The sequence below is a fragment of the Bombus flavifrons genome, chromosome 3 (genome assembly GCF_040668555.2).
Source record: "Bombus flavifrons isolate JBK064 chromosome 3, iyBomFlav1_principal, whole genome shotgun sequence".
NCBI lineage: Eukaryota > Metazoa > Arthropoda > Insecta > Hymenoptera > Apidae > Bombus > Bombus flavifrons.
Window position 1 is genome coordinate 18,678,239 of NC_138444.1, and position 15,510 is coordinate 18,693,748.

At 38.8% G+C, this 15,510-nt stretch overlaps 2 protein-coding genes across 2 annotated transcripts in view; one reads left to right on the forward strand and one right to left on the reverse strand.

The window, feature by feature from the left end:
* Flo2 (flotillin-2) overlaps positions 1-15,510 on the forward strand; it is an 87,967-nt gene that overhangs the window by 3,614 nt on the left and 68,843 nt on the right. The window lies entirely within an intron of this gene.
* Positions 1,987-10,654, reverse strand: LOC138178197 (glucose dehydrogenase [FAD, quinone]). Its single transcript, XM_069109777.1, has 2 exons — positions 10,312-10,654; positions 1,987-4,123 (listed from the first exon to the last, which is right to left on the reverse strand). The coding sequence occupies exon 2, from the start codon at positions 3,951-3,953 to the stop codon at positions 2,073-2,075; it is 1,881 nt and encodes a 626-aa protein (XP_068965878.1). The 5' UTR covers positions 3,954-4,123; positions 10,312-10,654; the 3' UTR covers positions 1,987-2,072.

A 15,510-nucleotide genomic window follows, 5' to 3' on the forward strand; every position in this document is an offset into this window, starting at 1 on the left:
ACGGTTTGTAAGAAGGGCACAAGCAGCAGAGCAATGGCTATAAAGAAATTCTCATCGAGACCAGCTTTGATCAGGAGAACGCCGACATTCACAATGAAATCGCATCGAGAATTCGGACCGATCGGTTACATCGGGGTGTACATTCGCTGAGAATAGTTGATTTTCGTGAAGGATGTTCGGAGTCACCATTAGGCTGCCGATCATGCGTTCCTCCGGTGTAGAGTCAAAGTTCTCGAAATTTGTATGTAACTGATTATATTTAATGGCTACGCGTAATAATTCGAGATGGAAGTTATAAACTGTTCATTTTTTTATTACTATTCGTCGATCGAAGTTTACATTATTTGTTACATCGATACGGTATATGTGATACAATGTACATACAATTATCGAATATAAGTAATACGTACTTATATTTACGTCAAAGGATAATTCAATTAACGAATTAATCGAACGATAAGTACAACTTTTGGTATTTTATTTTATAAATGTACGATAAGACGAAGATTCGACCCTTTGTTCAACCATTTCATTCGGATATATAGGTGAGAAATTTGTTATCACTCGCCTATTGATTAACACGTACTTCTCTTTGATAAATTTTAATATCGAATAACTACAAAAAAAAAAATTATTAAAAATGGGTGCAGTATGATGCATTGATTGTGACGTTAGTCTTCCGATTAATAGTATACGATTTCGATTATTATCTCGCTAATAAACTATAAGAATTCTTCTCTTTACATAAAATAACGAATGTTCGTGTCGAAGAAAAAAGTTTAATCTTTTGAACGGTACACGGGATTTAAATATGTATTATGTTTGTGACATTCGTTGTTCATAGTTGCAGATTAGTTCTTAAAATATTCCGGCTTGAAAGTTTAATTACACACAGATTTGTTGCGGAGAAGTTACGTAATAAGATATGGCACGTGCACGAAGAAAAAAAAGAACCTGAGAAAAAGAGAGCTCGCTTATTAAACAAAAATTGTATGGTTATTCTCGAGGACGGGTAAGTAGGAAAAAGAATTCGAGAGGAGGTAAACTTGTGTTCATCTATTCAAAAGTCGCTATTTTGAATCAAATAGTGTGATAGTTATGAAATTTGCCATTCCATGTTGCCATGGAATTTTTCATTCGTAAAGGACTTCTTGTTCGTTTAAATCAAAAGAAACAAATATTTTCCTTAAAGTACATAACGCGATGTGTTATATAACATAGTTTAGAAAATATCCTTTATTTTCTTGAGATACAGGATTGGTGTTTCTTCGTGCAATTTAGTCGAATTTTCTGTTATTATTATTTATTTTATTTAAAGTTGCATCGACTATCACCATGGTCTAATTTTTCTGCACATTCGATGAATAAATTCTGTTACACAATTTTTTAATCTGTAGTTTCGTATCTTTCCTCCTCGTCCGTGTTCCACGATCGTATTTCGATCCCTGCAATTCAGTTTACCTCCGATGATAACAACCGTGTAACGAGACAAGTATTACGTGAAATTCATATAATTATCCGGAGATGCGGATACGAGCTATCTGCCCACATATGCGCAATGCGTTTACGTCATAAGCTTCTTGATCGATGATAAAATATTAACATTAATTCGTAATTTCTGCTTGTAGAGCACGATCTGATTCTATACGTAAGAAGGTTCCCTATTTCGCTCTTTTCGATGATCGTTTCATAGTTTGTAATTAAATTTTGTAAAATTATAAACTTTACAGTTAATCCAACCATACGATGAAGTTATTTCATTTTCGATGTAATTTGATTCGTTCGCTGTATCAGATCGTTTTGTAACAACCTTTCACTTAACGATAATACTACGGTTAATTTAACAAAATTTCATCTTTATGTACATATAATCAAATACACACGCACACGCACACGCACGAACACACAAAAGAGAGATGTATCACAAGAGACAGATATTTTTGCAAGTAATGCGTTACACGAGTACAAATTTACCAACAACAAAACGTAACTAAAGTACCAACAGATATATCTATCTAGTAAAGATCAACAACTTTTTGCCAACTTTTACTCGATCCGCTAATATGAAATCGCTAGCTTCTTCTCGCAGTTTCTACCGTCAGCCAATCGTTCTTTACGAGATCGGCTCCCTTCTCTCCGATCATAATTACCGGCGCGTTCGTGTTTCCGCTACAAATGGTAGGCATGATCGACGCGTCGATCACCCTCAACCCTTCGATCCCGTGTACCTTCAGCCTAAAATCGACGACGGCGGTGGGATCGGTGGAAGGGCCCATCTTCGTTGTTCCGACCGGATGATAAATGGTCATCGAAATATGTCGAATGTGACACTCCCAGTACGCGTCCGAAGCAAATTTCAGGTGCTTGCACCCAGGCAGTTTGATCCTGTGAACTCTCGATCCAAACTGCTTAAAAACCTTCGCCTCGCTAACTCTGATCGCGATTTTCGCACCTTCGACCAAAGTGGCGATGTCCATCGGATCGGAGAAATAATTAGCGTCGATGAGCGGGCTATGAAACGGATTGGAACTACGTAGCCTGACCGTGCCTCTCGATCTAGGCCTGAGCAGAAGAGGCATGATGGTCCATGCGTCCTTATTCGTTATAGGTCTGTACACGGTATCGTACACTTGGTCGGTTATTCCGAGAATCTTCTTAACTTGCACGCCGCCGTCTGAATTTATGGACGCCGGCGCCATGTGTAATTGAATGTCCGGATAATCGATGGACCGATTGGCGTATTTCGTGTTGACGAAGGCGTAGCCCTCGACGCCGCCTAGAGTGGTCATCGGACCCCTTCCATTCGCCACGTAATGCATCGTTACCGGAGCCGCTTGCAGCCGATCCTGAACAATAGCCACGGGTTTGTCTATCAGGAACGTCAAGCCACCCATGCCAACGTGATCCTGTAGATTGTCGCCCACTCGAAGGTCCTTGATCACCGGTATTCCAACGTGACGAAGGTGTTCCTTCGGTCCTACACCGGATAACATGAGAATCTGAGCGCTATTTATCGCTCCGGCAGAAAGAATCACTTCCTTTCTCGCTCGGACCATTTGTCTGCGACCATCCCTGACAAACTCGACGCCTGTTGCTTTCATGGTGACAGGGTTGATCAGAACTCTGGTTACGTGAGAATTCATGGCGGTGTGAATGTTCCTGCGCAGTCGAATTGGTCGCAGAAACGCCTTCGCCGTCGAGCATCTGCTACCTCGGCGGATCGTCCCTTGAGCTATCATAAATCCCGTTTGCTCTTCTCCGTTTATATCCCTGTTCTCGTAGCCCATCTCCGTTCCTGCCTGAACGAACGCCACTACCAAAGGAGTCCTCCACGGAGACTCTTGCACCGTCAAGTATCCACCAGTCGAGTGATACGGACTCCTCTGCAAGTAGGGATTCCTGTTATCCTCGGATTTCTTAAAATAATACAACGCCTGGTCGTATCCCCAACCAGGATTGCCCATCGACTCCCAGTAATCGTAATCGTGTCTGTTCCCTCTGACGTATAACATGTAATTGAGCACGCTCGAACCACCTAGAACTTTGCCACGAGGCCAATTACAGCGACCACCTTTCATAGCCAGACAGGCTCTCCCCGTCGGTTCTGTTTTATATTTCCAATCTAATTTCGTCAATTGAAGATAAGCCGCCAACGAAGGTACGTCGGTTACTTCGTTCTCATCCGGACCAGCCTCTAGTAGAAGAACGTTCCATTTTGCTATTTCTGATAGCCGATTAGCTACGACAGCCCCGGCTGATCCAGCTCCCACAACCACGAAATCGTATTCCGCGTAAAGAGGATATTTGTCGATAGGCCGACTCTCCGGGTCCAGTTGATCGTATCGATAGTAGGACAGACCTGCTATTAATAGGGGGATTAGCCACAAACTCGTGCCCACCAGGCTCAAAGCACCCTTCAAGGCCGACGTGACCACGATCGCGCTGAATACCATTCTTTCCCACTAGATAGATTCTTAAATTTCACCGAATGATATTTCCGATTTTGAAGTGTTTTCGCTGCTTCGTATGTCATCATGAAAGAATGTCTGGTGGTCGTGTGCCGATTTTCTCGATACGATGTACTTTGGATGATACGCGGGGATTTACGTTCTTCATTGCTTCTCTGTAAACAAACGAACGACAAGCGTTAAACCAGATAAACGAGATAGATAAGCTGTGAATTTTTATGCATTCGTGGGAAATTTCTTGGCGAAAGAATGCACGAATTGTATACAGGGTGGTTGGTAACTGGTGGTACAAGCGGAAATTTTTTTTTTTAATTTTTCTATCGAGACAACGATCTCTACAGTGAGATCCGTTATAACGAGACGCGATAAAGTGCACGCGTACCGAGCGAAAATTCAAAGTCGATTTTCTCGAAAACAAAGCCTCGAACGAAAAATTTTTACTCTATATTTTCGACTTCTTTTTTCGCGTAGAATCACCCTCTTTCCGCTTGTACCACCAGTTACCAACCACCCTGTATAATATGTGTGTTTTGTGAATATATAATATGGAAAATATCGAAAGTATCGTAATTTTTAGCGGGTTAAATAATTCCAGTTTGAAATTATATTCATGAAAATATGAATTTGTATAAACATCTACGGTCTAGTAAATAAATATCGTTGGGATATAAATGTTGGTCTACTATTATTGCTGGTGACACTAGTGACAATTATTCTTTCATGAAACCGAATCTTAGATACAGGTTGCAGAGAGATTCTAATTGCTAGTCTATTTGTATTTGATTGCTCGAGATTGAGTCGTTAACATTGTGCTATAGTAATTTTGTCAAGCATTTCAATTAGAAATTAGAACGGATTAGACGCTCGTAGAGATCGATAATCCGAAACTTTCAACGAATCTTTCGATTCACGGAGGACTGCGCGCTTACCGTTAAAACTTGCAAATCAAAAAGCAAGCAAACCTGCTGACCACTCGTCTATCGTCTATTTTTCTAATTGTTTTACCAAGCGATATACGTATGTATGTAGATAGATGTTCTAGCAATTGTACGCTAGGGCTCGTGCGTCAACTTCTATTCGACGATCACGTGATTAATCGAAACATCGATTAAGCGTACAAAGCATCGATTTTCAAATCGGTAGACGAGAAATCACACCATCCCCCGTTCAATTTCTGCCTTTCAAATTCCGGACGTTTAAAGTTTTCTCATCGGGCAAGGGAAAGGAAACGATCGTGGTAATCAGTGCGGGTAAATCGCGTTTCAGTACGACGTACTACGAATCCTGTTGGACGATGCGGAAGGAAGGAAGAAAATTGTAGGAAATAGAGCTGGCCCTAATTAGCAGCACGTGGAACTGGACGCGATTTAACGGGCAGCATGCGTCGCGGTTTATCGATTAATTCTCGCGTAAACCGGCCAACAAATTAATCAAGTTGTGTGTTTGCCGGTAGAATGGGTAAGATGGTGATCTCGTAACAGGGGAAGGTGAAAGTGTTCCATCCACGTAAACCTCTGTCACGTTCGTTTTCGTCCACGGATTTCTGCCGGTTATGTTACGTGTCCTCTCTCTGCTTGCGTTTCTTACGCCTCGACTACCATCCACGTTCTCGGCTTACGCTACCATCTTCCTGATCTGACTCGAGTATTCCTGATTCGGGTTATTCGAATATCGCGGCACCTTGCTTTTCTCTTCTTGTAGCCGCTGATACACGTGTTCGTTTGGTGTCTCAAATCTAGAACGTGCACTTTCGTATTTTACGAGTAACGAAATTTCTTACTTTATTTGTAGGTTTGTAGCATTTTTCATCGTTAGACTGCGAATTTCTATGCATTTATAGGAGACTCGAGAGTTTCACAGAATGCACATAATGCGAAAAGATATAATATATAAAATATCCACGGTTTAACACTTTCCATAACATTTGATAGACGAGACAATTTTCTATGCAAGTTCTACTCTTTCAATTATATTCCGGAAAGTACGAATTTGCAGCCTATCGATCGTGGATCGTCGGCTGGAAACTGCGATAAAACGTTCGACTGACGATAATAGATGAAAGTTTCGGGAGTAGAACGATAGAAGTTGCTCTCGAAATGGATATAGAGAACGAGAAACGCGTAATCGAACGAGCGCTGTTGTAACAATTAACGAGCTTGGACTATTGCTGATGTAGCAAACAGCAGTGGAGAGAGTAAGTAGGAGGATCGATCACCGCTTTATTTAGGTTAATAGGTTCTGGAATGAGTCTTTGTAGGTTTTCACAGTAGATAAATGGTTGCTTGTAAGTTGTACGACCGGTTAGGTCGTGGAAGATGATTTTCCATAGAAATATAAGTTTATATGGGTGACACAAATTATTTTATTTTTAAATGGATAAAATTACTCGACGAACGAGTATCTAGATAAATTATATTATGTCCAATTAATATCTTAATTACCATATTTTCCTTATAGTCGCTGCTGTAGACAAAATTGCTATAGATAAATTGATCAAGCGTAAATTATTCAAACGCAGAAATATCCGCAGAAAAAACCTGGCTGTATCATACGTCGATCTTACATTTGCTTCGGGAGAAAACGCATCTATTATGCTTAAAATGTTATTTCCATCGTTCGTGTCCGCCGAGTCACGAAAGAACCCGTGTTTTGCATCGGCAAAAAAAGATACGAGAAAGTTTTAAAACCACCTGCGTTCGTTATAACGCGGAAAACGCGATATTCGTACGATTCTATCAAAGGGAAAAAGAATGGGAAAAGAAAGAGAAAAAAGCAATTTTATAGAGATCCTCGCAAACCGAACTGAAATAACGTTGTTTCCAATCGATGAACGAACGAACGAACGGTGAGAACGCAAGCTAGGAAAAATCATAATGTCTCTATCGCCTCTCAATTTCTGCATCGTGCAAGAAAATAACGCGGAAATTGGCAACTTTTCTCTCTGAAAGACGCGTTCTCTATTCTCTTAGATTATCGCATTTAGATCGAACGTGTAACTCTCTTCGCGCTACGTAATGGGATATTTGTTCGTTGCGTGCGATACTTGGGAATAATTAAATTCATTTTTTATCTCAAGACGATCATAAATAATGTCAAGTAACTTTTTTTCTTGAACGCATTGTAGGTGAAATCTCATTTGCGTACGAAAAGAGGAATTGTAATGTACAATGCTGCTGGTAATAGGAAAATAAAATAAGACAGACACACACATACACATGTATATGTATATATGTACATGCAATAAGTACCTATTACAGAAATATTATATGACGTACTACTTTTGTCACATGCAAAATATATTCGCTTATTTGGTCGAATCAATCAAGATTTATCACCGCGATCAACGCACTCCTCGTGTTTCGCTATAGCGCTAACGAAGTTTTAAAACTTTTTCTTCGACGCGTTTATGAAAATTAGCGAATATACGTTATTATATATCAGGGACGTTAAACTCGACCAGTTACCATTATAATAGAGACGTTATTTCTGCCGACAAACGTGATTAGAAATTGACGTTTAACGACTACAAATCGACTACTCGTTTAACATTTTCAACGATGATACGTATCCTGTACACGATCCTGCTTTCTTGTTTCAGGTAAGAGTTTCGCCGACTGCTTGACCACCAAGCGGCCAGCCACGTGAGTTCAGCGTAAATTAGTTTTTCTTTGAGCGACGTAGCGACGTAAAGGAGAGATCCGTCGAAACTTGGAACACGCGTTCACGTCTCTCATTGCGTGGATTATTTCGTTCGAGACGAGTGTAATGTTTCGCTGTTTATTTAAAAGAAAAAAAAAAAAAACAAAAAAAAGGAAGATACTCGGTAATAGCGATAACGATAGTAATAATAATGATAAATATGATAATATTAAAATTGTTTTCATTAAAGAGGCATCACGAAACATTCTCGATTCAATGAGAAAATTTTACAGAGTTATTGCGTAACCACTTGCGACTTTCTTTCTTTAAATGACTTTCAACGGCGAAAGAAAGTATATAAGATAATCGAGCATGAGTAACGTCAATGTATGTAGTTTGTTTGAATTTCTTTCTTTTTTTCTATTTTTCTTTTTATTTCTTCTATTTTTTCCTTTCTTGGAATTTCTTGATATCTTAAGCAGGAGTGTTAGATCTATGAGATGTATTTAAAACAAGAATTTGAGATGCGTGTCTTGGTGGTGAGCACGAAAGAGTTACATAAGCTGAGATATTTAAAAAAGTGCGCCAGGAAATTATATTCTACTTTCTATCTTTTTCGTTAATTTATATATTTATATATGTTATGTTTATTATTTTTTATATTAATTTATTCTATATTTTGTACTTTTGTATTTTTTTTGGCAAAATATTTGAATAAAATGATTTATAGCGGTGCGGTGTAGTCTATTTTTTTTTGTCTTTTCTTCTTTTTCTAAACGCATTAGCATTGATCTCTGGAAATCTGGTCGGATCTAATCTGGGTTTTGTATGAATTTTATCGCATAGCATAAGACTGCGTAATATCGTAAAACCGGTCTTATGTTAGATGTTTACAGCGAAAAGACAGATGTAACACTCATCGTTTGTTTAGAAACTCACGAATGACGAAATAAGTTGTAACCTATTTTATTATTTTATTCCCTTCTCGCTCGTTTTAGTATCGAATCTTTTATAATTGATATTTTAGTTTTCGTAATCTTAAATTTCTCTTATTCTCTATTTCCTTTTTACTTTATCTTTTATTATCTACTAAATCGAATTTACTCGAATCACATACTCTTATATCGTGTTATATCGATATTTTCGATAATTTTGTTCGAGTTATTTGTTATTAAATTAAATTAAAATAATGGAAAACAGAATGAAATGGTAACGACTTTGAATAAACGTTACGGATCGTGTTTTGCAATAGAAAAGGACTCGCATATGAAAGATTCGCTCATGAAACGCAATTAGATACCACCACATGGCAACGCCAGTAGCGAATAACGTAAAAATCTATACGTAATCTAAGCGTAAAGATCTATGTCACCGTTCCACAGCCTTGATCTGTGCTGCCTGCTATGAATATTACTCCGATTCTCGGCGTTCACGATATTTAACGAGACTATTATTGCGTGTAGTCGATTTTTAAATCAATCGCATTCTTCGATTTTATTATAATCTGCAGATGTTCGCGCGGCTGTTTTTCAATACATTCAAAATGACAAGATTAACATTGTATTATTTCTCCATATTCTATACATCTTTCACTTGTCCCACGAAAATGAAAAATTGTTAACCAGAACGTTCGTTTTACAAATAAGAATCGCAAACTCTATTGCAAACGAACACTCGGAAGAAACCTGATTTCGCTTATGTTTAGTTGATGGGGACAATTCGATAATATCTTTTGTGTTTGTCGAAACTCGTAAAATCGGCTATTACGTCTTTCGTGGCCAGTGACAATCGGGTTGCTAGAAACGACAGAAATATTAAAGATTCGGGACTCTGTATATTTTCTTACGAATGAATATATGTTACTCGAGTTAGACAGAACAGCGAGAAATTTACTATGCGTAACCTATAGTTACACAAGTTTGTTATAATTCTGTCTAACACTCTGTATCAACGTTACTTGGCTTTCTCGCGAAATATCTGAAATGTCGCGCCCGATTCTGATTATTTCCGTATCAATCTTTCGCACTATATTTCCGAGTAGAATGGGAATAATCCTCGCGTCTCACCTTATATCGTTTCAACGTCGGTAGATTGATCGTAACCATCGATTCGAATCGAATCGAATACACCGATTCGTCTTGCAGTGATTCACAAAAGTGTTCGAACGCTTACCACAAAAAATTTTTCTGGCTACGTATATCATCCTACGAAATATCCTTAAACATATATCTTTAAAATCTGGCTAGCGCTGTAACAAGACGCGACTATGGTGTTTAAAAAATGTATATTGAAGTTGCGAGAGATTTATTGCAAATACACTCTTATTGTTAGTGAAAAATTAGTATACAGCATAAATGATAGTCTTAAACGTATAATTAATGTTAAAAATGCTTTCGCTAAATATCGTGCTTTATTACTATGGTAAATAATTGACTGTTCAAATACTTTGCACATGCTTCCAATAGTACGATGCGGCGGTCGTGTCTCGTTACAGTGCTAATGAAATTTCAAAATGTTTCGTATAATATATATCTACGTAAGAGGTTTCTATATTTCCTATACTTTGTAAAGTTCCTTCGACGACCCTGGATTATCTAACAGGCAGTCCTTAGAACTTTCTCCGGGAGAATTCTCCCGTGATGTCGGAGGAGCATGTGCCACTATATCTCCAAACAGAAACCGAACACTTTTCCGAACCGCTTACCTTCGTTAAGATGTTTACGACGCTTCTCTCCCCATGAAGTCTGTCGGTTTTCCATTAAATCCTTCGAATCGACTTCCTCTTTATTTGGATCGTCTACATGGATGGTATCGATCGGTATCGCGGATCCGTAATTCCGAATCGCGAACCAAATGGAATGAAACTACTTTCTTCTCTGTGGAGTTAGACGATGAACGCAGGAACGATCGCGAGGACGCGCGATTTTCGGCAGGATCGATCGATGCAGGTGGTTCACCAGTTTTTCGAAACGATAGTAGAATGACGGGTAAGTATCTCAGAAAACCGATAGAGCACTGTGTCGATACTGCGCTCCCTGATCGTTTTACTCTCACCGTCCTTATCCGTCTGACTAACCGATGCCTGGGTTTTCTCGTCCTTCTCGAAGGCTCCCAACCGTACGTTTGGCAGTGAAAGTATTCTCTTCCTGTGGTTACCTACGCGCACCTATCCTCCCCTCCCCCCTAACAATGTGGTAACAGCTGGTGCTTACACTAGGTTGCCATTACCTTCCGTACACACGCTTTACGTTACATCCGTAAGAGTTCCTGCCGCTTCCTTTCAGACACGCGCCTTTCTTTCGACCCATGTCTTCTACGTTTTGATTTTAGTACGATCTATCGATCAAAGTTTCGACAGAGTATCCCTTCTTGCGACACGCGCTCTATCTATGGAAATTGCTTACATTTTTTCGAGATAGCATCTACTCTTAAACTTAATACGTATTTATTCAAACATTTATATAATGTTCTTGGTTTCCATCTTAAAGCTGTTTTTATTACATTTGCATTACTCCGCGTAATCAAATAAGATTTATTCAGTCACCGTGAGAGTGGTCAACTATTTTTTTTACACAATTATTGCGGGCAATTAATACATTGGGATCGTATATTTGCGAGAAGATTAATGTGTGTCGTGTTGTGAAACATCTGACATCGCTACGTGACTCCCATCACGACTAGAGTTTGCAATACCACCGATGACGAGCTGCCTACGAATTTCGAGTAAGAGAAAGAAAGTTCTGTCGAACAACCCAGTTCGTCGTTCGAACACGTTTCCTCGTGTCAACCGATTTATCTTGAACGGATAACGTCGCTGTAACGACAAGCACTCGTGCGAATTACAAAGACTGGACTGCAAGAAGTAAACATTTTTCGTTCTGACTCGTTTAATACGTGGCCATTATGCGTTCTGATATTTCAAACGTGCAAAACAAATTTCAACAGAAAAGAAGAAAGAAGAGTTCCCGAAAGCTTAGTTCGTTCCCTTCACCTAAACGTAAATTCTTACTTAAAAAATCGCGTAAGAACGACGACACAGCCATTTCCAGGACACGTTGTTTGTACGCTTGCAGTCAAGCGTAATTAAGAAATCGCTTCAATTATGGCACGAGTTTTCTTCTCGGAACCAGTACGCCGATAGATCATCTGAAAATCCGATCATCCGATCTCTGAGAATCCGACGTAAAGCTCCTGCTGAAACGAAGGACCGTCCGTTTTTCTGAGACTCCGATGATCGCCCGGTGGAATGTAATTAACCGAAAAAGTTAAATCGCGCGTTGATAATCTGTTGTCGAGTGCGGGATCGGGTCAACGGTCTGGAAATATAGCAAAGTACGTAACGGCCAGCTGGTCGACGTCTACATCGTCCCTCGACTCGATCCTGTTTCCTAGCGTCGATTACATCCGGTTCTATTACATTCGTGCGGTAACTTCTTGGCACGCGTGTAATAACGCACACGCGTGATTACGTATCAAGCTCGATCGATATTCGACTCGTTTTTTGAAATCGCGAGACACGACAATCTTTCAGGTACATCGGGCACCGCGTTCGCACAGACAGGTTACGCAAAGTGCTTCTTATCGTAGACAGTTCGTAATTTGAAGCTATTCGCTAAAACGTTACGCAAATTAGCGCTAGAATAATAACGATTGCGCACCTCCAATCTTATCGGTAAAGCGGCAGGTAAAACGCCACACGTAAAACAAGAAAAATTTATTTCCATGCTGCTCGTACGAGACTGAAATTATCAAGTGTATTATCGTTTACGAGTTTGTCCACGCTTGTTTACTTCAAAATATAATTTACTCGCAAAGTTACAAATAGACTCGGAATGTATTTAACCTTTGTCACAGCTGTCACACAGTATTATAACACGATAAAACCTAGTCTTACAAAAGTTATTATTTATGCAATCCATTATTTCCGGCTCATTTAGTTGTCAAGTGGCAAGAACGTTAAAAAAGATTCATCCAAATTGATAGAAACTATCGTGATCGATTGTGACAATAATACTCAACACCGATTAACATTTTGACGAACCGTGTACTTAACTTTATCGTATTATCGATAAGATTTGAAATAAACAATTTATATTTCATGTAGCGTATATTTGCTGGTCACGTAAGAAAATAGTAGATAACGTTCTTCATCGCTAGTTTCCCATTAATTTGTATATGTTTAATACAAAGTGACCAAAATTCACGCACGCTTACGAGCGTCAGTGTATATGTAAAACATATTTCTTTTGCACTCGTCGTTTTAAAATAACTGCTCCAATATAAAGCGTCTAAAATAGCGATCGAAAGAGATGGTTCGGTGAACATCCCCTGTAACATGAAAATCGACGCTGTACCGTTATCGGCGTCCTAAAATTCACAACCTTGACCATTATTACATGTACCTTACCTGGAATTTTAAATCAATCCTCGTTCCCATAGGTATCTCTGTACATGCTTTTCCAACTTCCCTTCACCTAACTTTCACCGCCCTATGACCAATCGTATTCAAGATTATTTCGTGATTGGTCTAGCCTCGCTCGCGCAAGACTCAGTACTTGAATTATTTTTCGAAACGTGTGTCAGTCTCGCCGGATTCGATCGAACCACTGTTTTCCATTCGACGAGTTTGAATTTTCCAATAAACTCGTTGCCATCGTTGGCTACTAAATATTTCTTAAATATTTGTTTTTCGTTAAAGTGTGACACGTGTATGTTATGTGTATTGTGAGTTGATTTTGCGCAGTTTAGGAAAAGAAACGAGAACAGATGGACTTGGAACTGTTTGTCAAACAAATTTATCAGACTGGCGTATTTTAAATGTTTTGTGGTTCGTTACATTTTGATTACGCAGTTATTGGAAGGAAAAAAACGAGTGTAATTTGTTAATTGAAAAATTTCGCTATGTTTAATAACCCTGATCATGTCGTTTATCGTACTTATCTCGTTTTTGAAAAAAACAAAAAAAAAAATTGTACCGCGTTTTTCATCGATTCTCTCGATTATAACATAAGTATTGGGTCATGTATTTGCGAATATCGACGAATTGTATGGAAACCTCGAGCAAGGGTCTATAGCACATTTTAGCCAGAGTTTAATTAACAGTAAAGCATGAATCTGCAACCTCTGCCGATCATTTTTAGTAGATACAGAGTTTCGTCAGAGGAAGATGTAACGTTGAGCACAAGAAACACGTTAGCCGTTTGAAAGTTATGGAACAGCGTAATTTAAAAATCGCTTTTATTCGTGGTTTCCATTTAATTCGCGCGTGAAATTGGCAATGTGTCGTCAGATGCGATAGAGCTTGCATCGAACTAATTCGTTTCCTGTTGTAGTTGATATCGCCTCGATAACGTAGACGTTGCACCGTGTTACGAAGGCTCTGTAAAAACACGAGTTACTTTCTAATGGTACGCGAGTATTACGCGTAAGCGATCAATTATCAATTACTGCGTTACGCACGCGCAATTCCACTTTTCGTTTCCTTCATTTTTAATCTAGCGTATTTCGAGTTTACTTGTGTTCGCAAGGAACGGGCGAGAGCGGGGTTTACAATAGTAGCGAATCGTAGTCGACGAAAAGGAAATAGAAGAAATCGTGATATTTTCTTTGGGCTTCTCTCGATAATAACATCGAGTAATTTATTAACGCATTTGGAATTAATTAACTCTTCTTTGACTCGCAAAAAAAATGGTGTAATAGCAAATTTCGAGTCGTAAATACTATCCGCCATTTATTTCTGATAAATATTCTGATCTGATAAATATTCATCCAAATCAATTATACATATTACTTCGCTTCTCACATTACTGTGTTAAAGTTAATTTGTGAATGACCAAAAACGGTGAACAAGATTTTGAAAGAGCTTCCTGACGAAACGAAAAATTGGGTAATTCCTAAACAATCTAAATTCTTCAAGGTGAATATTCGATGCTATCTTTGGTAGCTCAACGGACATTTGTACCCGACGGGGCCACCATCGTCCCAATTACGCCATCGTCTGATGCCGCTTAAGAAAGTGGGAGCCTAAGAAAGTGTTCGTCGTGTCTAGCTTTAAGCGGCTTCGCTCCTGTCATAACTGCTTTCTTTTATTATAGTTATATCCCCTGTAAAATATCCCCGTACCTTGTACCGACGTGAATCGAAAATACGAATGAACTCACGCCCCGTTGCAAACGTAACACGACCGATCACGACACGACTTTCACTGTCTTCACCTTTCTTCGCACGATGTACCTAAGAATTTGTAAAATTCGCCAGTTTTGCCCTGTATTCGTTTTTCCATCTCTATGGTCAAATGTCAAGATTAAAGGATTTTAAATGATTGAGGCGTTTTCAAAACTATCGACGATGTTTCTTTCCGATATATTTTACCGCTGCGTTAGAGCCAATCGACAAGATTCCTCGCTCTCGTTCTTTTGTCCAATTACGAGTTTTAATCCTATTACGTCCCTTCGGCCATTTTTGACCGTCTTATCATTCTTGACAGTCTTATCAGTATATATGTTTCCCAGATTGGATTTTACGCTAAATGTCTTCTTAGAATATTACAAATTCTTTTTGCTCGCTGAAATGGGAACAAGATTAAAATATGATAATTCGAAGATGTCAGCAGCTTTAAAGTAACTAGATATTAGGTCGCGGCTACCAACCCTCCGTAATTACAATAAGTATAATAGTTCAAAACGAAATGCAAAAGCGACGTATCTCTTGATCGTGAACGTGTCGATATTGATTTATTTGCCATGGATAAAATAATAATTATAAGATAAGATAAAATAATAAAGATAAGATAAAATAATAATATTTATCGAATTCCGAAATGATTGTTTAACAAGTTATATTGTTTCGTTAGATGACTATGAGCAAATAACGGTCGTCTAAAATCAAGTACTAGGAATAAACG

Bases quoted from the DNA above. Each gene is read 5' to 3' on its own strand.
- LOC138178197 (XM_069109777.1), bottom strand. From the start codon at position 3,953: ATGGTATTCAGCGCGATCGTGGTCACGTCGGCCTTGAAGGGTGCTTTG.